This window comes from Vigna radiata, chromosome 6 (genome assembly GCF_000741045.1).
Source record: "Vigna radiata var. radiata cultivar VC1973A chromosome 6, Vradiata_ver6, whole genome shotgun sequence".
Classification (NCBI taxonomy): Eukaryota; Viridiplantae; Streptophyta; class Magnoliopsida; order Fabales; family Fabaceae; genus Vigna; species Vigna radiata.
Window position 1 is genome coordinate 3654139 of NC_028356.1, and position 24029 is coordinate 3678167.

At 29.7% G+C, this 24029-nt stretch overlaps 1 protein-coding gene across 2 annotated transcripts; it reads right to left on the minus strand.

Annotated features, from left to right (window-relative positions):
- Positions 1 to 1163: 1163 nt before the first annotated feature.
- Positions 1164 to 9870, minus strand: LOC106765158 (serine/threonine-protein kinase TOUSLED). 2 transcript variants are annotated; one of them, XM_014649679.2, is made up of 17 exons: positions 9499 to 9870; positions 9133 to 9378; positions 8714 to 8803; positions 8292 to 8498; positions 7695 to 7745; positions 7378 to 7485; positions 6412 to 6456; positions 5766 to 5878; positions 5438 to 5504; positions 4826 to 4892; positions 3761 to 3855; positions 3513 to 3692; positions 2966 to 3176; positions 2542 to 2806; positions 2308 to 2362; positions 2015 to 2176; positions 1164 to 1526 (listed from the first exon to the last, which is right to left on the minus strand). In XM_014649679.2, exons 2-17 carry the CDS (start codon positions 9358 to 9360, stop codon positions 1431 to 1433), a joined length of 2040 nt encoding a protein of 679 aa, XP_014505165.1. In that variant the 5' UTR covers positions 9361 to 9378; positions 9499 to 9870; the 3' UTR covers positions 1164 to 1430. The 2 variants fall into 2 exon arrangements, with proteins under 2 accessions (XP_014505165.1, XP_014505166.1); XM_014649680.2 differs by lacking the exon at positions 7695 to 7745 and having other exon boundaries at positions 9499 to 9869.
- Positions 9871 to 24029: the final 14159 nt, after the last annotated feature.

Here is a 24029-nt window from a genome sequence, read left to right on the forward strand (position 1 = left end):
ATATATATATATATATATATATATATATATATATATATATATATAAAGAACGTAACATAATATAAAATATAAAAATATTTACAATATCTGAATCTTGATTTCTTAATTCTAAAAGAATAAATCATTTTTAAAATTGAAAGATATTTTTTAAAACAAAAATATTTCCTAAAATCTAATTTAAATAAAAAAAGATATTAAAGTTAGTAAGTTGAAAGATTCTTCTCATTTATAATTGGATCACTTAAATCAAGTGAAGGGTGTGCTCTTCATCCATTGGATCACTTAAATGATTATGTATATACCATAACACAACCATATTTGTATTATGATAGTTTATCCATTTTATTTGTGTTTATGATTGAGTTTGTTGTAATGATCATATGATCCTTGATTATATGAGAACAGAAAATGTAGCATAATAGAGACACGAGAATGAGGTGTACGCTTGATTTATTTAAAGTTTTGAGTTATAATATTTTATAAATAATATAAATGGATTAATTTTATTTCTTGGTTTCTTTGATAAATTTTGGAATTTTGTAATTGGATTATATTTTTAGTAAAAATAGAACTTTAATTGATGTCAAGGTTGGCAAGACCACTTATTCTTATGGACCTTATTATTTTGAATTGTTTTGAGAATGAAATTTATTTTAAATTTGAATTACAAAAAGTTTATAACTTTTTTTATTAAAAAAAATTGTAATTAAATAAACTGTTAATAAAAACAAATTTAAATTTTTCTAATTCATTAATAAATAAACTGAGTTAAATTAAATTAAATTGATTCACTAAATTACTAATCCTTAACGAACCCGACTAAGTAAGACTAAATGGCCAGTTTTAATAACACTACTTAAAACGAAAGTTATAAAATATGAATAGCATCTTCCCTGTAATGGACCTAAGAGACCTAAATTTGATTTTTAAAATCGTTTCTTTTGTTTAATTTTTCTTAGTAAGTTATGCTAACACCCCATCCTTTTTTTTAATTTTTTTAATGATTTTTGTCATCCCATCCAATCAAATCCTGAAAGAGATATCAGAATCTTTACGAATCCTTATGTCCCCACATCCCTTTGTTTTATTTTAGTAAGAAAATCAAAAGGATTAAAGAAGCCACTAAAAAATGCATTATTATCCTATTTTTGGAAGCAAAAATGTCAAAAAATAACAAAAAGCTTTATCATTTTCTTGTATACTTCCTGACCCGTTTGAAGGTCAAAAACAAATACACATACCATTTGCCCCCATATCTTAAACCAAAAGATGATGTGTGAAAACAATACAACTTTCTTTCAGACAGGGGAAAACCCCTTCTCTGCCTCATTTGATAAGGTTACAAAATCTTTACAACCTATACAAAATTTAACAGAACCAGTGACTGACATTAGAAGATGAGATCCTTCGAATTTTCTAACGAATGCCATTTACTTCTTTGAGAAAGTGAGATATGGGTCTTGAGCAATGGTTAACACATCTGGTCTCTCAGCCTGGTTATATGTTAGACATCTTCGGATAAAATCCTGACAGAAAAGATGTACATACAGCACAGACTATTGTCAGGTTCGACAGTATTGTAGATAGTAGGTACATGATACTATAATCTTTCTACAGCAAACCGGATATAAGAAAGTGTATGCATTGAGGTCTTCAAAGGAAACCACAACCTTCCTAGTTCCTACACTTACATGTGGGATCATGCCTGAATCTTTTGTTATGTGAAAATGAACATAACACACATACAACCTTAGAAGAAGCATAGTTTTGTCCATTACTGAATAATAGAACAAAATGAAGGAAAATGCGCAAGCTAAGAAGTTAAAAGAGAAAAGTTTTATTAAGAAGTATGATGATACAATTCTACTGCAATTTTTAATGCACCTAAGTGCTGATTCCTCAATCAGTGCATGGCATTCAATTTGAAAAATACCCTTAATTAAAAAAATTACGCAAGGCAAAAAGAGCAATCAACTATAGACAGAAATTATCAGAGTAAAAGGGTGCAACTCACCTTTGCCTCGTTAGAAATGGTAGGTTTAGAAGGAAAGTCAACCTTCCGAGCCTTAATAATTGTGTCCTCACGAAGTATTCTCTCTTGGGTTTGGTGATGCCCGAAAGGTCGTCGGCCGAAGAGCATTTGATAATACAAAATACCAGCAGACCAGACATCAACCTGTCTTCCACAACATGTCGGAAAATATATGAGCCAAATGATAAAAAAATTTAACGTGATGATCAAAGAGTTGGTTGTTTGCATATGAAATAAGAATTATCTGTGTATTCACAACTTAGAAAGTCATTGACCTTTGATGATATAAGAGGTGTCTTGCTGAGCTCAAAGCATTCAGGAGGCAAATACCTACAAATTGAAAAAAGAAAAAGAGCGGATAAAGAGGTTTTACCAAAGTAAATACTGGAATCTAAAGTAAACATAAAAAGGAGTACCAAAGTTTAAGCCAGATTGAGGAGAGTGAAGCCTAAAACACAAATTTGAAAAACTTCACATTTTGAATTCCAACGAAGATTGCCACCACTTACCAATATGTTCCAGCTCCCTGAGATGTAAGTTCCATACCTTGGGATCCAACATCATCCTCCACTATCTTACTAAGACCAAAATCAGTCACTTTGGCAACACCAAGTTCATCAAACAGAACATTTCCAGGCTTCAAATCATAATGGATAATTTTCTGTGTTCTTTTATTCATGTAAATAAGACCTTGAAAAATCTGAACTATGATGACCTTAGCCTCCCTCTCAGATAATATAGGCGTTGCTTTAAGAACAGCATCAAGATCCTTCCCTGGAAGAATTAAGGAAAGTCAAGGGCAAAGGGGTAGATTAAAAACAGTAAATCAAACAAAGACAGCGAATTTATTCGGGTTCAAGCTCCAAAGAAATATTTGGAGCCTGTAAAATTAATAAAAATAATAAACTTCATAAAATAATTAACAGTATATACCACTACAATACTCTAGAACGGTGCAGAACGTGTTCTGATCAATCTCAAAGATGTCCCATAAACGAACAATGTGACGATGTACAAGAGTCTTGTGAATATTATACTCCCGAATTGCATGTCGTATGTAGCTCTGCTTCTTCTCTTCACTCCATTGAGCATTTAAACCATGAAGTTTGCAAGCAACATATCTATGGTCCACCAAATCGAAAGCCTGCTGGAAATTTCTTACTTCAAATCACTGCAAAAAGGTATTTATTTACAACTGCCAAAATAGGCCATGTAACTATCCAGGCACTGGTTTTAGTTTTTGAAAACCATGTATAATATTTCCCAAATGAGTAGAATAACAACACACTTTGTGAGTTAAAATTTATTGAAAAGTACAAAATCATTAGTGGAAATGTTAAATGTCGATACAGAATGCGATATCTAATCATTTTGACAATGATAAATAGTTTATAAAAGTGTATTTAGAGAGTGTCTTGCTAGCATTTTTCCAGATAAAACAATATCAATATGATCAAATGATTATTATTTCTGATCTGACCTTGTACACCTCACTGAATCCTCCCTTCCCAAGAAGGTTAAGAAGGGCATAACGATGATTTAGAATCTGAAAGTTGTTAAACCGTGAACCATCTTCATCCCGTATGCGTTTCATCTCACGAATTAACCTCCCCTTCTCTATTTCATACCGATCCCTCTCTCGTAGAACAATCTCCTCTTCCTGAACATTTTCGTGCTATTAGAAACATAAAGAAGAAAACAGTTGAACCAGCAGAAATAGCAACTTACTCTTTTAAGGCTAGCTAATCGACACTTGTAAATTTCATCGTGAATTAGAATATCTTCTGGCAATCCAGCCTCTGCATCTGTCCCATCACCCTTATCTTCAACAGAGAAGGACAACAACAAAACACACTATTAACACAGGGAACAGAGTAATATAGTACAACATATAGTCGAGAGATTTATAACTGTGTGACAGATACTTTTTATATCAAACTGTCCATTTGAATATCAGATAGGTACCCCAGCTGATAGCAGCCCAAGCAGGCAATTGGATAGTAGGCCCAAGCCCATTATTTGGAGAGTGTATGAGAGGATGAATAGGAGGGTGAGAGAATGATGAGCTGGCACGAGAGTGGGTATCATTGGGTATTGGAAGTTTATGGGCAGGGAACAATAGCTCTCTGTTGGAGCTAGGCTCTGTGAACAGAATCTGATTTTTGTATTTTCCTTTCGTTTGTCATTCAATAATACTGGGGTTTATTCCTTTCTGTGTGAATTGTTCTTTCTACTATAACTATTCTTTGGGTTTCAAACACCAGCACTCAGGGAATCCACCCTCAAAACCTTTCGTTAGGGGCAAGAACCAATTACTTAAATATTCCACGGAGTATTCCATTCTACTTTGAGACTTAGGAACTCTATAATATTCAAGTTCCTACCATAGCACTGCCCCTAAGACGCAGGCAACCAGCTTTACACCAATCACTTGGAGAACCCACCCTCAAAGGCTAGTTATCAAGGGGGGAAACAAAACACTTAAATACATCACCGGACATCCCATACTACTCAATGAGGGACTTAAGCACCGATAATACCCAAGTTCCTATCTACATCCTTAAGGAGCATATGGTTTATCATGATTTGTATAATGAAGTTATTGAAATTCAATATATACAAAGTACCTAACGTAGAGATTTAACAACATGAATGGAATGTTCATACCAATGGCTGGTATAAACTAAGAATGGGATGAAGAAGTCATAACAACTGTCCCAAATTTGGTCCCATCAACCTCTGTCCCAATATTACAAGGATAGGTGCCGAAAGAGAAAATGAAAGAGAACTTACCAGATTGCTTTTTCTTAAACAATTTGCGCTGTCGTTCTATTGCCTCCTTGGTTTCTACTAGTTGTTTCTGGGAAAAAAACAAAGAATAAGGAGAGAATTCTTGGTATCACTAATGTAACTATCAACATAGGCAAGATTTAAATTGCAAAAGAAAAATAACAAATAGAAGTTGAGGTGAAATTAACATTATACACCCAGTGTTATAGCCAAAAGATACTGAGAAGGAAAACACTTAACATTTCTAAAACACTATCCTATAATTTTATTCACTAAAGTGAAGCAAAAGAGTTCAGGTTTTGTAGTATTCATAATCTAGGGTTTTCGAAAACTATGTAATTTCACTGCACAATTGAACATCAGTGGGTCTTCAGATAATGACAAATTAATTGGATATGAAACGTTCAATCAGAAACAATCAAATTGAGAGATATTGATCACAGACAAGTAGGAAAGAACCGGAATCCTAAACAATGTGTTATAATGATTCCTAAATCAGCAAATCTCACAACAAATCCTAGTTGAATCTGATAAACTAATCACAATCAGTAATAATCTCCAGTACAAAAATTAAAAAGAAAAGTCATGAAGAAAGAGAAAGGAAATGGGACATACAAGCTGGGCATTCAGATCCTTTAAAGCTTGACCATCTTCCCAGGTCTCAGATATAACAGTTCCAGCCCTACAATTCATTATTTAACTAATAAGAAACTTAGTAAAAAAAGAGATAATATGAAATAAAATTTCCCAGTTTCATTTCTGTTGCCAGAATATGAATGCCTCTAGTTTTGGCTAAATATATGTATATGTTTAAAATTATTAACTTGTATTTTTAAAATTTCACAATAGCAACTACCCCACTGTAGCAGTTTTGGTGTCAGCAGCTCCACACTGTTATTCGGGATGGATAATTATGTAATTTCTTAAAATGCTCCATGCCTACCTGATTACACCAACATTTCCAAGTCTCAATGAGTCTTGTCGTACTTTCAGTCTTGCTTCTTGTCTTTCGGCTTTTGAAACGGATATCAGTAAGTCAGATATTACTTTCATCCTCTGCAAAATAGAAAGATCAAATGTGAATATGCTGCCTAATTGATGCATGATACAAAGAATGTTAATTAACTATTTTGTTGGGAAGGGGACGGGGGAGGAGGTGATGGGGATTAACTCCACGAAAGTGAGTAAACGTTAAGAAAGTAATCTTACTCATTGAGAAAATAATTGTTTAATATTCCAACACATGCATGATTTACTACACGTGCACTTAATATCAACTCTTGGTTTTCTCATCAATGATTCATATTAATTAATGCTTTGTATACTCGCTGAAGTAAATAGCTTTTAGAGAAGCCAGATCTTGGCATCGCCCCATTTATTTTGTATCAACAATGAGCAGTCTAAGATTTCTAGCTCACTTTTGCATAAAGAATTCAAACAGACAAGATTTAGTGTCAGCACTCAGTTTCATGTACTGTAAGGACAGCCAGTGCTCATTATTCAAATAAAAGTACATAATTAGTGACGAAGTGTTTTTGATAGACTCAAGAAGAAAGCTTTCATTGCAATCAAAGCTGAAAATATCACACCTTAGGCTTCATTTGTTGTTCATGATCAGTCATCTCCTTCATTTCCTGCATGTGCCAAAATCAAGCAATAACACTATAAGAACAGAAAATCAGCACATCAACTTCAAAATTCTCAATTCTCCTAAGATTAAAATATATTTTTGCAATTCAGTATATATTCCTTGTTATTTTGTCCCTAAAATTGGGAGTATTAGTCAATGGTATCAAAATCATGCATATTGCAAATAGAATCACACGATTTGGTCCTTTTCACTAGCATCTAGTATTTTTCAGACCACAACAGCCCCGGTTTAGATCTGTGTGGCAAAAATAGAAAAAGATAAGAAAATTTTAAACTGTGTACCTTCTTAAAAAACGTGCATATGAAAAAAACTGTGTCTGAGCTATTATGGTACTATTATAAAATGCAATTGCACAGAAGATTTAAGTGTGTTTTGGTTTGGCTGTGAGATTGCAACAAAGAAGTTCAAATCTGCATAATACACACTAATTTCAAGTCAAAACAACTTTTTTTCAAAGAACAACAAATAAAGTAGAATCCAGCGTTTTATTAAACATAACAGGAAGACCTTTCTTGGATCCTAAAACAGAAAGATGCCATAATAGCAATTTCCCAGCTTTACCTCCTAGTGGAAATGCATCATGAATCAATTTTTTAAACTCGAGTCTGGACTTTATCTTTCAAACTGAGATTTATGTAGGACATGATTTATTTCTATAACAAATTAAATGCCATATACGGTATTGATATGCTTAAATTTGGGAGGGAAACCTCGGCACACCAGTAAGCTTACTGGAGGCATTGTGTTTATATCCTGAAAAGAACCTTCTTAATTTGCAGGGGTTGTGTATGTCAACCCCCCCCCCCCCCCCAAAACAAAAAAAAACACACACACACACACACAAGACTCGATACAATTAAAGATTTGGACAACAGATTGTGATAAGCCTATGGCATTCACATACCTTTTCTAGTTGCTGAGTAAGATTCTGATAATCAACTGCTTCTTGCTTTGATTTCCGCAATTCCTCCTCCAAAGCAACAACTTTAGCTTGCAAAGATGCAACCTCGTCCTAATTTAAGATATAGATGAAATAAAATGAGAAAAAGTTTGAAAATTACAAGCTTATGCTACCTTAATAAAACAACAATGAAGAGTTAAAGTATCATCAATGTCATGGATATGGTGGAAGGAGGTAGAAATGAAAGAAGTCATACCAAACTTCTATTTGTTTACATATAAAGCCACACATTTTACAAGTGGAATTAGGAAAAGTCATACCTCTAATGAAACACAATTATCACTATGAAACTGATCACTGGGTTTGCCACCCTGCAAATAAATATAAGCTCTATAGGGTACAATCATGGAGTGAAAAATAACTTATTAACATGTAAATTAATTGCTTTAGCAATATGACATTCCTAAACTTATGAATCTTCCATTCGTAGGAATCAGAAAAGATTCCAATTTGCATAACAGGTAAGAAGACGCAACCAGAAAACAATATCAAATAAGCATTGCAGATTACAGAAAACAGAGAGTGATTTATAGGACATTACACTAATACTTGGTAACCATTGAAAAAAACAAGCAACAAAAAAGGGCACCCAAAACCAATGCAATCAAATTTACTTTCAGCTACAGACTATAGATGATACAATAAATCCTCCCTGCTGTAATCCTTCAAGCCAATAAGTTTAAACCTCAGAACTACATTAATATCAATTAAAGAAGAGACGGGTGTGCAACTATGCTTCCAATCATGTATAGACAACAGATAGGATCATAATTAATAAGACCAGTTTAGAAAAAACCAATAGGGACAATTTAAAAATTACAATTACAGAAACAAATAGTTCATGGCAATGAGCATACTTTATGGTATACATTGTCGATCTGACCATTTGAAGCCAAAGCAGTTGGAGAAGAAATTAGTGTTTTGGTCTGATCATTAACTCTGGAACCCCGGCCTCTACCCGAACCAGAACTCCCTCTTCCACGACCATGTTTCTTTCTATTCGTTTCAATGTGCATTTTTGTCTCCACGGCATCCAAACTACTTTGCCTTCCATCAGTAACAACCTAATATGTAAATTATTTTCTGATGGATTAGAAATCACTAGATGACCAGTTTCTAAGACAAAATGTACACATTTACACGTGGCTGTTAAAGTCATCAAAATACTAGATACCGAAGGTGATGAGAACAATATATTTATAAAGGATGCAATTTAAATAGCTGTATTTTCAACAACAGATGCAGTTATTGTATAAAATCAAAGATCATAAAAACCAACCTCAACACTTTCAAAAACACTAGTGTTGCCATCTTCTTGAAGTTTTTGTCGCTTCGATGTGTTGGCTTGTATCAAGAATGCCCCACCATTCTGGAACAGAAATACAAAGATACCAAAAATCTAATCATTGAAGTTATCATAGAAAAATGTTTCCTTACATCTACCAGTTTTCCAGATTATTAAATCATCAACATAGATATGGCGGCAACGAACACAAAACATACCGCCTACATACATTATATCCTAAACCATAGATAAATACTCAAGCAATAAACCACCAAAATAAACAAAAAGAAGCTACAAAAATTAACATTGAAAATCCCGAGCAACAAAAGAACAAAGCCAAAACCTAAAAGTAATAGTTCTCCCAAGTGCAGTCAGAGTACCAAAGCAACGCACTGAATAAGGATTAAACTTACATCATCATCAGAATCACTTGAAGTGGATGCTTCAGCCGAATTTTCAACAGCTCGAACAAATTTCCCAGCCGAAGGAACAGACACAGAGGACCAACCTGGTTGCTGAGAAGAGGTTGAGGAACCCTTACCAACCATTCGAGCTTCCAACTTTGCAATCTTTGTAGGCAGAGAATGATCGGATTGGTTTGAAGAGTTGGACGAGAAATGAATGAGCATGTCATCTGACATTGTTGCTGTAACTGCAAACTGATTGGCAACAAAGAAAAAAAAAACGTCTCACCTCAAGATAATCCAACAATAATGAAAATTCAACCGATTTAGGGGAAAATGTGGAAAAGGAAAATGGTGAATAGAACTAGGCCATACCCATTCGTGACTAAAGATGCCAATTTTCTACAGACCCACGTGAAAGAATTTGGGTTTATGAAAATGGAAAACGGCAGAAACAGTTCAAGATATAAGATGATCAGAGAACTGAGACGCAGATGTGATTGAAAGAAAAAAAAAATGAAACTTTGGGAAATTTTGAGTATCTTCTGCCTTTTGGGTGTAGAACTCAGAGAATTAAGCGAAATAGAGAATCTAGGGTTTTGCTGTTTGGGAAAGTGGTGAAATAATCAAAAGATTAAGAGGGAAGAATGAACACAGGGGGAAGTGAAAGAAAAAGGCATGACTGCAAATAACAGGAGAGAGAGTAGGGAGTAATTCAGTGACTATAACCCAGAAACTGCGCCATGCAATTGAGACACTGTGAACCATTGGATTTTACATAAATGCTTCAGATTTTGCCATGTGTCCTTAGATACTTTTTACCTACAATTACTTTCATTTTATCATCTCCAAGTCAGTCTCATGATTTTCTGCGGAAAAATTCTACATTTTCAGTTGAGAAATGTTATAATTTAGTTGTTGTGTTTTACATCAAATGCAAATGTACCACTGTCCTGGTGATTATGTTGTGGGTGTTCAGGGAGGAGAGAAGTGCATTGACCGTTGTTATATTTGAAGGACATGTGGCAAGATCTGAAGCATGTATACAATCCCACGGTTGCCTCAACTGCAAGGTACATCAAAGACACTGAATCCACGCCGGCCTAGAGTAATATAATTTTTTTTTTCCTTAATAATATTTTTTTCTGATATTTTAAAGGAAGAATTCAATTTTATATTGTTTTTTATATTTTTTAAAAAACTTAATGTATTATTTTTTGTTAAATCCACATTAAAATACTTTAAAAAATTATGAGATAGTATAAGTTAATATAATTATCTATCTCTTTTTTAAGTGTTTATTATCAAATAAAAAAATAAAATGAAAGAAAACATAATGAATCAAATTAATTTAAAAAAATAAACATAACAACCACATTCAATAAGAAATAAATAAAAATATATTAAATTGTGTATTTAAATATAGAGACAAAAAAAATTATTAAACATTTTCTTTTGTTTTTTGAATTTCGTTCTTTCATTGAGAGTTGTTGTCGGTTGAAAAAAGTATAGGACATGAGAATAATACAAGAGAAGTTAAAAGGGACTAGCACCACAAAACTGTGTTTGAATGTAATGTGATAATGGTAGTTTGTGATAAATGATGGTAGTTTTTTCTTACCCGTTTTATTGTTATATGATAATGGTATTTTAAATTTAATTTTGTTAAGATCTTATAACAATAATAGTGAATAATTAATTGAAAATATTTAGGTATTAGATTGGAAGAAGGTCACGTTTTTAATTTGGATAAGATTATTTTCTATATTGGTATTAAGATATTAAGATTTGTGAAAGTAACTTGGTTGTTAAAATTATAAGATGTGTTCAATGGAAAATCTATTCTATATGAAAAAGAAAGTATAGTTTATGGAAATGCTTTTAATAACATCATCGATGAAGCTAGCATCAAATCAAAATACTATTAATGTCATAAGAGACTTTATTAAAAAAATTACTAAGTGCTATGATTGTTCATATATGATCATTGGCAAAATTTATCATGCATATATATGTGAACTTTGTTACTGATGTCCTAAACGATAAGTCACAATGAATGAAAAAATAACCCAAGTGAGATTATATTTGTATAAAATTGATTGTTAATTAAGGTTTAGTTGTAGTTGTAATCAATTGTTTATTTACAAGGAGTGTGTAAAAAAAGTTGAATAATCATGAAATACTTTTAACTTAAATAGATTTATTTTGTGATATTTATAGTCTAAAATAACAATCAATATATTTATTAGATTTTCAAAAAAGTTCTTTCATTATTATTCGACTATTTTTTTATGTTACAGTTTTGTCGAATCTTCAGTATATATTTTGGAAGAGTGAAAATAAATATACAAAACTTTTTTAAGACATCATATTTACATAATATACTAAACCTAAAAAACATATTATATAAATTTATATATATTAAAAAAGTGGGGTCAAAGCCCCTAAGACTATGAGAAGTTCTCCTGCTCCCAGTTTCATATTGATATTATATATCAATTTTACTCAACAATTTAGTCCATATAAACATGATTCAGTGAATTTTAGTAAACATGCTTGGGTTTGATGTAATTTTGATAACTTAGCTTATAAGAATTTAAATTTGATTTTATTAAGATAATATTCAGCAATTAATTTTATAATTTATCACTCTTATTATCGTTTTTCGTCAATATTTTCCATATCGAATATCCAAAAAAAATTCTTGTCAAGGTCATTTAGATTAATTAAAGATATCTACATAACCATTTTTTATTCAATTTGATTTAATTCAATCACTAATTAAACTAAACATGATGATATTTTAATATTATAATTAACTAAGTTATATTCATAAAAGTTTTACTAAATTTTTTTAATTTAGTCATATGAACATATCAATATTGTAGTATTATACGAAATAATTATTAAAAGGTAGTTTTAAGCTTAACTCAATCCTACAAAATCGATTTCTAAAATAAAATTTGCATTTCATTTATATATTATAAATTACTTTTATCTTTAGTGACGTAAACTTTCTAAAAATAATGTCAATATTTAGTTTGTATTATAGACAAGTCTTTATCTTAGGAAAGCAAGTAATTATTCTTAAGTGCTAGGACTAGAAAATTGATATAAAATATTTTATAGATAAATAAAAATTATTATAATCATTAATATTTTCTATACTATAGGGTTGAATATTTATCAATCTTACTGAACAACAGATTTTATCCAAGATTCTAGAAAGTCACTTGAATTTTCCAAAAGTTTAAAATTATAAAATCTTTATATAACATAAAAAAACTTTACTTAAGGCCAACAATATATTAATAAAAATGTTTTGAACGAAATAAAATTTAAAACTAAATCACCAAAGTATCTAATTAGATAAATTGTATGTTTTAAAAATAATAGTATTTGTGTAAAAACTTATAAAATAAAATAATAGAATTGATAGGTATTTTAAAATAATGAGACAAGGTGTTTTAAAGTTAAAACAATTCAATAATATAAATAAGATTTATTAAACTCGTCTCATTACTTAAAACATAAATCGTCTCTCTACAACTTTTTTTTCTAGTTTTCTCTCGCTTCTCTTTAAGATATCTGACTTCTCAATGATCTGTTTGACGATGAGGAAGTTCCTATGAGATCATAATAGAGTTATCTCCATTTTATCCCGATCAGATTTTGTTTTAGAGCAAGTAAGTTTTGGCTCCTTGTTTTATCTGTATTTAGGTTGAGATCATGCATGGCGATTTTTTCTCTCATCTATCTTTTGATCTCTTCTTCTAATTTTAGTTGATCAAAGGTTCCAAATAGCCGCTTGGTTATAATTCTATGTTTTGTAGGCATTCTTAGAGTTCCATGTGTTTAAAAAAATTGTTAGATATTCTCAAGGTTGTAATAGTTCCTTGTGAGGTAAGAGAAACCAGTATTATATTTTTGATAATTCAATGTTTGAGTATGAAAAGATGTCTGGTAGTTCATGAAATTGATGCATGTTGTTGAATTTATGTTAAAATGGTTGTTATTAGTTTTGACATGTTTTGGAACGTTGATTCTTGATTTAATGATGTTGGTATGCATTGCTGGTTTAATTTGGAACTGAATCTGCTTTTGAATGTTGTTGTTGAGATGGGAAAATGATGTCAAATCTATTATAGTATCGAGGATAAGTGGTTGGGCTAATCTATAACTCATTTTCTAGGCATAAAATGAAGTGTTGATAGGTGAAAATATGAAGTATGAGTTGTATGAGTAAAACTGAGTTTCCAATGTTGTTCTAAGGTCATTTTAAACTGGTTCAGATCTTGAGATTGGGGAAATCTGGTGTAGAAAGCAATGGTTAATGATTGATGGTGTTTTGCATTGTTTTTGGTTCATTTAAGAGGTTTTGAAGAGTGAAATCTTAATTGAGTTGGTTTGTGTTGTGATGAACTGTTTGGGGTTAGTGGTTAAGTTCTTTCTAATCAAATTGGTTAGGGGAAGCTATTTTAAGTTATAAACTAGTTTTTAAATGTTTTATGGTGCTTGGGAGGTTAGAAGGATTAGTTAAATATGTATGGGAAGTAGCTAAGGTCACATTACAGAAGTAGAAAAGTTTCTGATATGGCATTGAGCACCTTTGTCAAGGTGCTTAGGTGCTAGTTTCCAATGGCCTTGGCACTGAACGCCAACCTCGAGGCGATGAGCACTAGAAAACAAAAGTTAGGGCATTAAGCACTAGAAAACAAAAGTTCGGGCGTTGAGCGCCATCTTTGTAAATGTGTTTTTGACGTCTGTGATAACTTGGTAGGCTGTTTCTAGTATTTTGATGGATTTTAATTAGTTTTATGTGAATGTTTCTTGTGTTTATATGAAGATATTTATGTGAATGGAAGTTTGTGGAAAAGAATTTCAAAGAGGAATTTCTTATTGTTGGTTGCCCAATGTTGTGTGTATGAATGTACGAAGCTAAGTATTGGGGTTTATCCTAACGTTTTAATGGTCATCGATTCTCAAGTAGAGATGGGTGAGACATGTGGTGAGATTAACAAGAGGTCCTCATCTAGCTGCTTTACCTTGGCCAAAGACAGTTGTTAAAGGACTAACCTTGTATTGTAGCTTGAGGTGAGTCAGCATTATTACCACTACAAAGTGCATAAATTATCATAGTTCGACATTCATACTGTATCCGGATGAGTCTAGGTTGATTAAATGTATAACATGTGTGATTATTTGGCTTGAAATTGTGATTTGTGTTGATGTATTAATTATTTTAGGTTAATTTTGTTTACACTAGCTTTTTGTTAATGTTGTTGTTGTTGTATGTTCTTGTGTATTGTGTCTTGGTTATGATCATCTAGTGTGTGTGAGTAAAGAATGGTGATATATATATATATATATATATATATATGAAACAGACATTGGATGAAGAGACGACAAATGTTTAATCTTCTATAAATAGTTCTATGTTTATAGTTTTGTTTTAAGCTAGTTTGTATATAAAGTTTAATTTATAATCATATTTTATATAACTATATAAAACTCTTACTTTTTGTCTTGTCGATTGTTTATTTCATTAATAGGATGTTACAATTTACAACTACTAATAAATCCTAAAACTATTTTTTATGCAATCTTATCTACTTATATATCATATACACAGATAATTTAAATACTACCTATACAAGTGAACAAGTCAGCAACCAAATATTAATTAAGACTAACAATTTCACTAGTTTTATATCTTTAGTGTATTTCCAATTTGGTATAAGTTATTAATACTCGAGTACATCATATCTACAAGTAAGTATTTTATAGACTTGTAGAATACAACACTTATAATCTTATTCGTACAATTTTTAAATGCTCAATCTAAAGTTACACAACACAGCTTTGTGTACGTCAAAATATTGAAGAGAAAACATTCCTTTATTGGTAAGGGAAAATTCATAGGCAGAAATACATTGTTAATTATATACAATTTTAAAAAAAAAACTGATAAATTTTTTTCTAGCGGGAATTTCATAGATAAATACAACTTGCACGAATGATCACCATTCAAATTTCAATTCTACTCAGCAAGATCCCAACAATAAAACAACTATCAAATAAGCTTAAGTTTCATTGTCATTGGAATTAACATGAAATCACCAAAGTAACTTTTTAAATGGTACCGTACCAACTCAAATTAAATGTGTTTCTACATGTCCAAAACGTCATAAACTTTAAGTGCATGTAATTAATAACAATAACAATAAAGCTCGAAACTCAAATTATTTCAATAATGCATTTTTATATAAAAATATAAGCATGCAAGGATCTCCACTAAAAATATAATAACAACTATAATCTCATTTGAAAACTATAAATTAATGAAACTAGTTTTTCCTATTTTTAATTTTTCTCAGTGTTCTAAATAAAGACAAATATGAAACAATACACTACACAAACTCCTTTGTCATCTTCAAAACTCAAATTCCTAGCCATAAATTACCAAAATAAGCTCAACCTCATGAAATTCTATCTTCCGCCCCGAAAAAAAGACATGCATACGTAACCATAGAGAAAGATATAAAAACTTTTAGTTATTTTATATCTAATGAAAATAAAATCATAAATAAGTGTAGATTTTATCTCACCTCACTTTTTATAGTATTGAAAATAAAATCATAAATAATTGTAGATTTTACAAGTTTATTTTATAAAATTAAATTACATTTAAAGTTAAATTTTTAATATAATATTGAAGTTATGAGTTAGAATTTATTTAAATAAAATTTGTTGTTTCTTTAATCTATTTTTTCAATTGTTATTGAATCATAATAATGTTTAGTTTTTATACACTAACATATCAGAATATGTATTAAAAATCTTACATTAATCAACTATATAAAGAGTTAATGTCCGAGTGTAAAAACATCACCTTGCAACACCATGCCTAAACGTGTAAAATTCTTACATTATCCTTTCTTCAACCAGGTTTTATTTCTTTTGTAATTGATTTACCTTTCTTTATGCATTTTTACATTTTCTGTTTACGGTGAACTTCTGTTTTGTTTATGAATTCTATGTAACCAAATACTCTGCAAATTAATGTGCATAGTTGTTCTGCCATACATTCATTCACCTGCTTGTGTCAGGTATCTGGTGTGCCTCTGATATACTCTTTTTCCACAACTTTTTGCTCTATTAATTACGCGACTATTTTATCATTGCACACTGGAATTAATTAGATTCAATCATGTTAGTGTATATTTTTATATACTAGCCATATTTCTTGTCATAGTATTCTCAAGTATTTATGGAAAGTTTTACAATGGGCATGCATTAATTAGAAAAATGGTAAACTTTATGTTAAACTGCATGAGTTTGTAATACTTCTTAGAGTGATTTAAAAGGAAATCTTGGAGAAATTGTTTTAGGAAATATTGATGACCGAAGTTCATTATGTCAGTAACTAGAGTAAACCTTTTAGCAGTTTGTGATTTCATTCAAGTATTTTCTTGTTTTTATGGTATTACTTTTAAAACATGTAGAAAAGAAGAATATATAATGATGTTCCGAATATTATTATCAGTGATTTTTTTTCTGACATAGTATATTATATATTTATAATTACGAGAACAGCGCACTGTAAATTATATTTATCGAACTAATACATTTTTTTTCTAAAGTTAGAATTCGATTTTCAAATAATTAAATTCTAATTTATTTTCTTCTTTTTATAATGATTTCTAAATAAGTTTAACATATTCTAAGATAAGATTTAGAAGTCGAATTCTATGTTAAGATTAAATTAAATAGAAGGAAAAAAAAAAAATTAATCTTCGAGCAATAATCATTAACCCAACCCTATGAAGAAACTACATAAAAAATATAGGTTAAAACTATTTAGGCGTCCTTATTTTTTTAAGGTATTCTCAATTTGGTCTCCTTCTTTTAAACATTCCCAATTGAGTCCTTATAAATGGTAATTTCAAACAAATTAGTTTCTGTCGTTAAAAACGGTGTTAAAAGTGTGCAAAGGTGGGTAGATGACATGGTTAAAATTCTCCTTTTGAGATGTTAAAATTGTGCAAAGGTGTTAAAATTGTGCAGAAGTGTTCAAATTTTTCCCATTCTCCTCTGCATAATTTTAACACCTCTGCACAATTTTAACACCTCAAAAGGAGAATTTTAACCACGTTATCTACTCACCTCTGCACAATTTTAACACCGTTAACGATTTTTAACGACAGAGACTAATTTGTTTGAAATTAACACTTATAAAAACTCAATTGGAAATGTTTAAAAGAAGGAGACCAAATTGGAAATACTTTACGAAAATACGAACGTGTAAATAGTTTTAACCAAAAATATATAAGTCAAGCCCTCATATATTATTAAGGATGCCAAAGTAATCTCTTGAGCAGTAAAAAAAAAGATGTCAAAGTAAAATGACCACCGAATATCAACCTTTTTCATGACGTAATTAACTTTAAAATAAAGCTCGAGCTTTTGAGTTGTTAAGTTCACATTCTTTGATGAATTTTTACTGTTGGATTCTCTATTATGTCTTTAAAATGCATTAATTTTAATATATTGAAATAAATTTAATATATTTTTAAACATGATAATTAATTTATTTTAAAAACATAGCATAACAATAATACTAAAAATTCGGCCAAGAATATAAATTCTGAGTTTTCACTTAATAATCTAACAAAATTAAGCTAAGGTCATGAATGATCATAATTAATTGAAATAATTTTAGGGAAAAATCCTATAAATATTAAAACTCGTTCTTATGTAAAATAATCATATTTCCTGCTTATATTCCATCTAAACAAGAAAAACAATTTTGTTTAAAGTTATTGATTGTGAAAATCAACTAGATGAATTAATTTTGGGAATTTTTACGAGTTTTGAAAATGTGAGAGATATAAGATATATATTGTATGAATATATATATATATATATATATATATATATATATATTATAACAAGATATTAAAAAATAATTTAAAATATCTCAAATTTTATTTTATACATTTAAGTACTAATTAATTTTTATAATTAAAAGATATTGTTGAAAAGGAAAGATTTTCTAAAAATTAATTTAAATAAAATAAATATTAAGTAAATATTATTAATACGTTATTATTTGTTTATTTAAATTTCAAATTTTCAAATTTAAATCTCCTGGTTTGATCTTCTCTTTTTTTTTTCCATGGCAAGAGATCTTCATTCAATTTGCCATTTGTATTTATTATGATATGATAGTGACATTAAACCTAATATAAATATTAAATTATGGGTCTGCTGGTATATATTTTTTTTTATTAAAATCTATAATTAACACAAAATTACATAATTTAGAATAAAATTTTATTTTTGTTTTATTGAACATATCATTTATAAACATACTTTATTGAAAAATAAAAACATAAGACTAAAAGAGTGTTCCAAACTATTTCCTGAGTAAAATACACATCACACAAACAATACATGCATAATTACCAAGGCAAAGATTTCAATGTACAAGTTTTTAACTGTAATTCATTTATGTGGTTGTTGTATTTGTTCTCTGTGTTGTTATTAACTATATGAACACTTTCTTTAGTATAAAATAAAGTACATTCAACAACATTATCTTATCTCATTAATCTTTGTTATTCTTGGGCTTGCAAGACATGTATCACCTTTATCAAAGTAAGTGTGGATAAATAATTTTGTGTTTTCTAGAGAAACAATAAATGTTTCATATGACATCATCATTGATAACGGTTGATTTTACGTGTTTGTGTGTGTATATTTTGTGAACAAATCAACTCTTTCATAGCTCTTACCTTGTTTTATCCTCACATTTAGTGTGTTTTTTAGTTTTCTTGTGTTTTATTTAGTATATGTTTGTTTTTACCTCTAATCTTTATGTTTGAGTGTGTGAAATAAAGGAATAGGAAGCAATTCTAGTGGAGGAAAACAAGCAAGAACTCAAGGGAACATGTTTTGGGACAATAAAAGATCAATCCGAAGCAAATATCCATTTTGGACGCCTTTGGAAGCGCACAAGAACTTGAATTGTAGAAATGCTGAAGCTGCGCTGGCGTTGAGCGGTACATTTCCAGCGCTGAGCGCCAGAGTTCAGTGGTTGTAGCGCTGAGCGCCACTTTCCCAGCGCTGAGTGCCAGAGTTGCAGAGTTTCCAGTGAATTTCTGCGCTGGGCGCCAATAATCCGCGCTGGGCGTGAGAAGTTGTTGTTTCTCACATCTAATGCAGTGAAAATGGCGCTGGGCGCCAGGAAGTCACGCTGGGCGCCAGGAAGTCACGCTGGGCGCGAAAATTCGCTGATGTGTCAAAAATGGGTTATTTAAACATGGGTCTCGCGATTTTTTAGGGACTTCTCCTCCTACACTTCATTCTTCACCTAGAGAGATTGGGAGAGGCCCTTGGAGGCTATTTGGGGTGTTGGGAAGCTCTCCCACTCCTCCTTGGGTCTTCAAGCTTCATCAATGGTGATTTTGCCCTTTTTGGGTTGAGGAAGAAGATGGGTCACAAATTGGAGATGGAGATGCGAANGGGAGGCGCAAATGGAGCATAGAGCAGCTGCCAAGAACCTTGGGAAAGGCTTTGCATCTTCTCTTTGTTCCAATTTCTTCCCTATCTCTTCAATTTGTAGAACCNTAAGTTCTCCTCCATGGAGGGCTTTTCCTATTTGTTGAGATTAGTTGTAAAACATAGAATTCTTATGTATTTTGTGATGCTAATGATATATGCTTTTCCAATTCATGTTAGTATTTGATTTCTATGCTTAATGCTTATTGTGGCTTGATCACCCATGGCATGAATTGTGGTTCTTGAAGTATTGAGAAATATGATTGAACCTAGAATTGAAATTGAATACTTATTGGATGGAATTGAGATGTTTGTGAATGCATGAGAATGAAATGGATGAATTCTAGTCTTGACAAATTGTAAATACACTATGTTAAATTCCTTGCACACCAACTGTTTGATAAAATACCAAAAAGAGTTTCTTGTGTTGTTTTTGTGCATTTTGATGTCTAATTGAGTTATAAAAGGAAGAATTGTCATGTGTTGCACAAGTCTCTTGGGAAAACGATACCTGGTCTTACCAGTTTTATTACTTGAACGATTTGGTACACTTACCAATGAGTCAACAAGTTTTTGCTTCGGATTGATCTTTTATTGTCCCAAAACATGTTCCCTTGAGTTCTTGCTTGTTTTCCTCCACTAGAATTGCTTCCTATTCCTTTATTTCACACACTCAAACATAGAGATTAGAAGTAAAAACAAGCATATACTAAATAAAACACAAGAAAGCTAGAAAACACACTAAATGTGAGGATAAAACAAGGTAAAAGCTATGAAGGAGTTGATTTGTTCACAAAATATACACACACAAACACGTAAAATCAACCGTTATCAATCATCAAAATTTTCTCAAGTATAGAATTCATAAAAAAATTTCTCCAACAATTTTATTTTGTTTGCAATATCCAACAATTTTTTTTTGAGTATTTCTTAATTGTCAGAAACTCTTTCATCCTTTGCATTTCAAAATCAAGTTTAAAATTTACATATATCAAAACTTCTTGTTTCCTTCATACCATCCTTTCAAATTTATTTGGATGACTTTATAATTATGATCTTGATCAAATCCCACACGAATAAAGACTTTTATACTATTGTTAAACATATTTAGAAATATAAAAGATATACTATATGAATAAACTTGTTATTTCATTTTATTTATTTATGTCACTGATATATAAAGCAAAATATAATAAAATTATTATATATCAAATATTTATAATATCTCAATATTTATTTTCTAAATTTAAAAAATAATTAATTTTTAAAACTGAATATACTTTTTTAGTTTTATTGCAATAGGAATATGAAAGATTCTCGAAGGCTATTAAGAACTACACTATCGAGAAAATTTTATAATAAGGATAGTTATATGTCAACTTGTGTGGATTTTGGTTTTTTTACTATGCTTTCTTTGTTTTCTATTTTCTGAATTACTTCGGTAAAACATCATTGAAAACTTTGTTTAGCATTAGATTAAGCTAAAATTTTGATATATGATTCGTAAGACATATTATTTCATTTTGACCGTTCAAATTATTAATTTTATGTATTTTATTAGAGGAATTAATTTTGCATTTTTTAGTAAATTGATCATCACTTTATTTTTATCCTTAAGTTGCCTTGGTAAAACTTCAATGCCCACCCTATTTATCGCTTGATTAACTTGGAATCTAGATATATCGTTCATAAGACATATTAATTCATCTTGACTATTCATACAACTAATTAGAAGTTTGTGCTTAGAATATTTCTTTTTTCATTTTGGATGAAGTTGAAAATCACTTAAATTTTGTCTTTAAGTTGTCTCGGTAAAACCTGAATTCCTACCTAGTTAATTGTTAGATTAACTTAAAATTTGGATATGTAGTTCCTAAGACATATTTATTCACTTTGACTAATCGAATTTTTAATTGGATGTGTATATTTAGATAAATTAGTTTCATGTTTCTTAGATAACTTAACACTACCTTTTTGGGTCATCTAGGTAAAATTAAGATTGCTGTTTCATTAACTGTCAGATCGAACTGAAAATTTTACCGTAGGTCCTAAACATATTGTTATTTACTTTGATCGCTCAGATCCTTATTTACAAGGCTATAGAATAATTTTCCACGTAATTTTCCAACTATTTAGTTGTATCATTGACTGAATCACTATTCTAAGTTAATCTAAGAACATTAATTTGGACCAAATGTGTTTAGCACGATGAATTGGTTGATTAATATGGACATGGTATGAGTTTGACCAAAGCTCTCGTGGAGAGATTTTGTGTTTGTAATTGATTAGCGTACAATTGATGTTGGGAGTCCTGACGTTAGGAGTTATCCTAATACTTGAATATCCATTCAGTCTAGTAGAGAATGATGAGTTATGTGGTGAGGGTGGCAGGAGATCTTAGTTTATTTGTTAGTTTTAAACATAGGTATGGACAAGCTAACCTTGTGGACAACATGATTTATTGCATTGACAACGACTCTACAAGAGCAGTGGAAGCTCGCACAAGTACACGACCTTCGAGATTTCGCATCAATGTTTCATTCGGATGATTGAGTCTAGTATGATTATCGTATGATGAAATGATTGTTACCATAAATAAATTACGTGCAATAGTCTTATGCTTGCTTTATGAATGATTTTTTACATGTTAATTCAACCATTTTTGTTTGTGTTTATGTGATGATGGTATAACATTTGTTACACAGAAACAAATGAAGAAGTAATTACAAAATCTAGTGCAAATTGAAGAAAACACAAGGGAATAATAACAAAATTTTTAATCATGCATAAATTCTAATAATTATATATACTTCACTAAGAGTGTGAAAACCTTGTATTTAATACAATTACATTGGATAAGTGTAATAAAAATACATTTTTGTGTTTTAAATATTGTTTATAAAAGATATCATGTGTGACAAAAATCTGGAACGTTATATGGTTATATTTATATAATTTATAAACTAACTTATTTGTTATTTGATAAATACTTTTAAATAAATAGATTACTTAATAAATAAAACGTTAAAAGTTATCTAATAAGACAATGAATCATTTAACAACTATATTATTACCCAATTAACTACTATTTAATAATTTAATAAAGGTTGAAACTGACCATTTTAAAACAATAACTAGATTTAATTTTACATATCAACATTATATTTTATTTGATTGGTAAAAATTGAAGTAATGTAACTCATTATACTTAATTAAGTGATATACATTACTTGACTAGCCAATAATATATTAATAGAGATAGATTACTATAACAGAAATAAAATATTAAAAATAAACAAATGATCAATAAATGTTATTAAATAATTTGTATGTTTAAATAATTAATGAAAATAATAACCATGAATAAATGCTAGAAAATTTTACTATTATTTTACAATATATCTGTCTTTTTAAAAATGAAGAAAATGACAAACAACCATTATTATAAAATTAATGAAAACAAACGTGTTCATTTTTTATAATAATAAAAATTAATAAAATTATAATTATAAAAGTAAATATAAACATTTTTGTATAATTTTATTATATATATATATATATATATATTTATTTTGAGTATTTTTTATAAATATTTACTCTAAAATTATTTAAAATTAATATATATATATATATATATATATATATATTAATTTTAAATAATTTTAGTTAATAATTATTATTGAACACTGTTGTCTAAAATTCATTTTCATTTAAAGGAGCTAAAAATCCTTAATCTCAATATCATATTATAATAGTCATAATAAATAATTTATATTTATTACTTGATCCATGCAATACATAGATGAGTGACAAAAACATATCAATATATTGTTTTATTAGTATTTTTTCTTAAAAACAATGTTGTTAATTTAACAATTGGATAATGTGGTTTTTTTCTATCCTTCACATGAAATATTTTTAATGCAATCACAGGTATTAATAAAAGTAATGGCAACTAATCTAGTTAAGTATTTAAAATACAATACTAAATCTTGTCATTTTATTTTTTCAAAAATATGAAAAAGAATTTTAATAATCTTCAAGAATCCCTACTTCTTTTTTCTTCATAACTATATGTAAGAAAAAGATCTTCAATGTTTTTTTTTATATATATTATTATTATTTTAATCTAATAGTAAAAATAAAAGCAGAAAATTAATTTGGATTTATTATAATCTTTTTGAAATAGTAAATACAGACTAAGAGAGGTCTCAGAAAAAGTGGAAGAAATTCCATATTTTATTTCACAGTGTCTGAAGAAAGAAGAAGATACAAATTTGTCCAAGAAATTGAGGGTGAAATACCGAAAGTGGGTAAACCCCCCAAATAAAAACCAAAGACAT

Excerpts from the sequence above, each read along its gene's own strand:
- LOC106765158 (XM_014649679.2), bottom strand. The coding sequence starts at position 9,360 with ATGTCAGATGACATGCTCATTCATTTCTCGTCCAACTCTTCAAACCAA. Across the intron at positions 2,363-2,541 it reads CAGGGAGCTGGAACATATTG|GTATTTGCCTCCTGAATGCT; the intron begins GTAAGTGGTGGC and ends TTCAATTTGTAG. Across the intron at positions 2,177-2,307 it reads CACCTCTTATATCATCAAAG|GTTGATGTCTGGTCTGCTGG; the intron begins GTCAATGACTTT and ends TGTGGAAGACAG.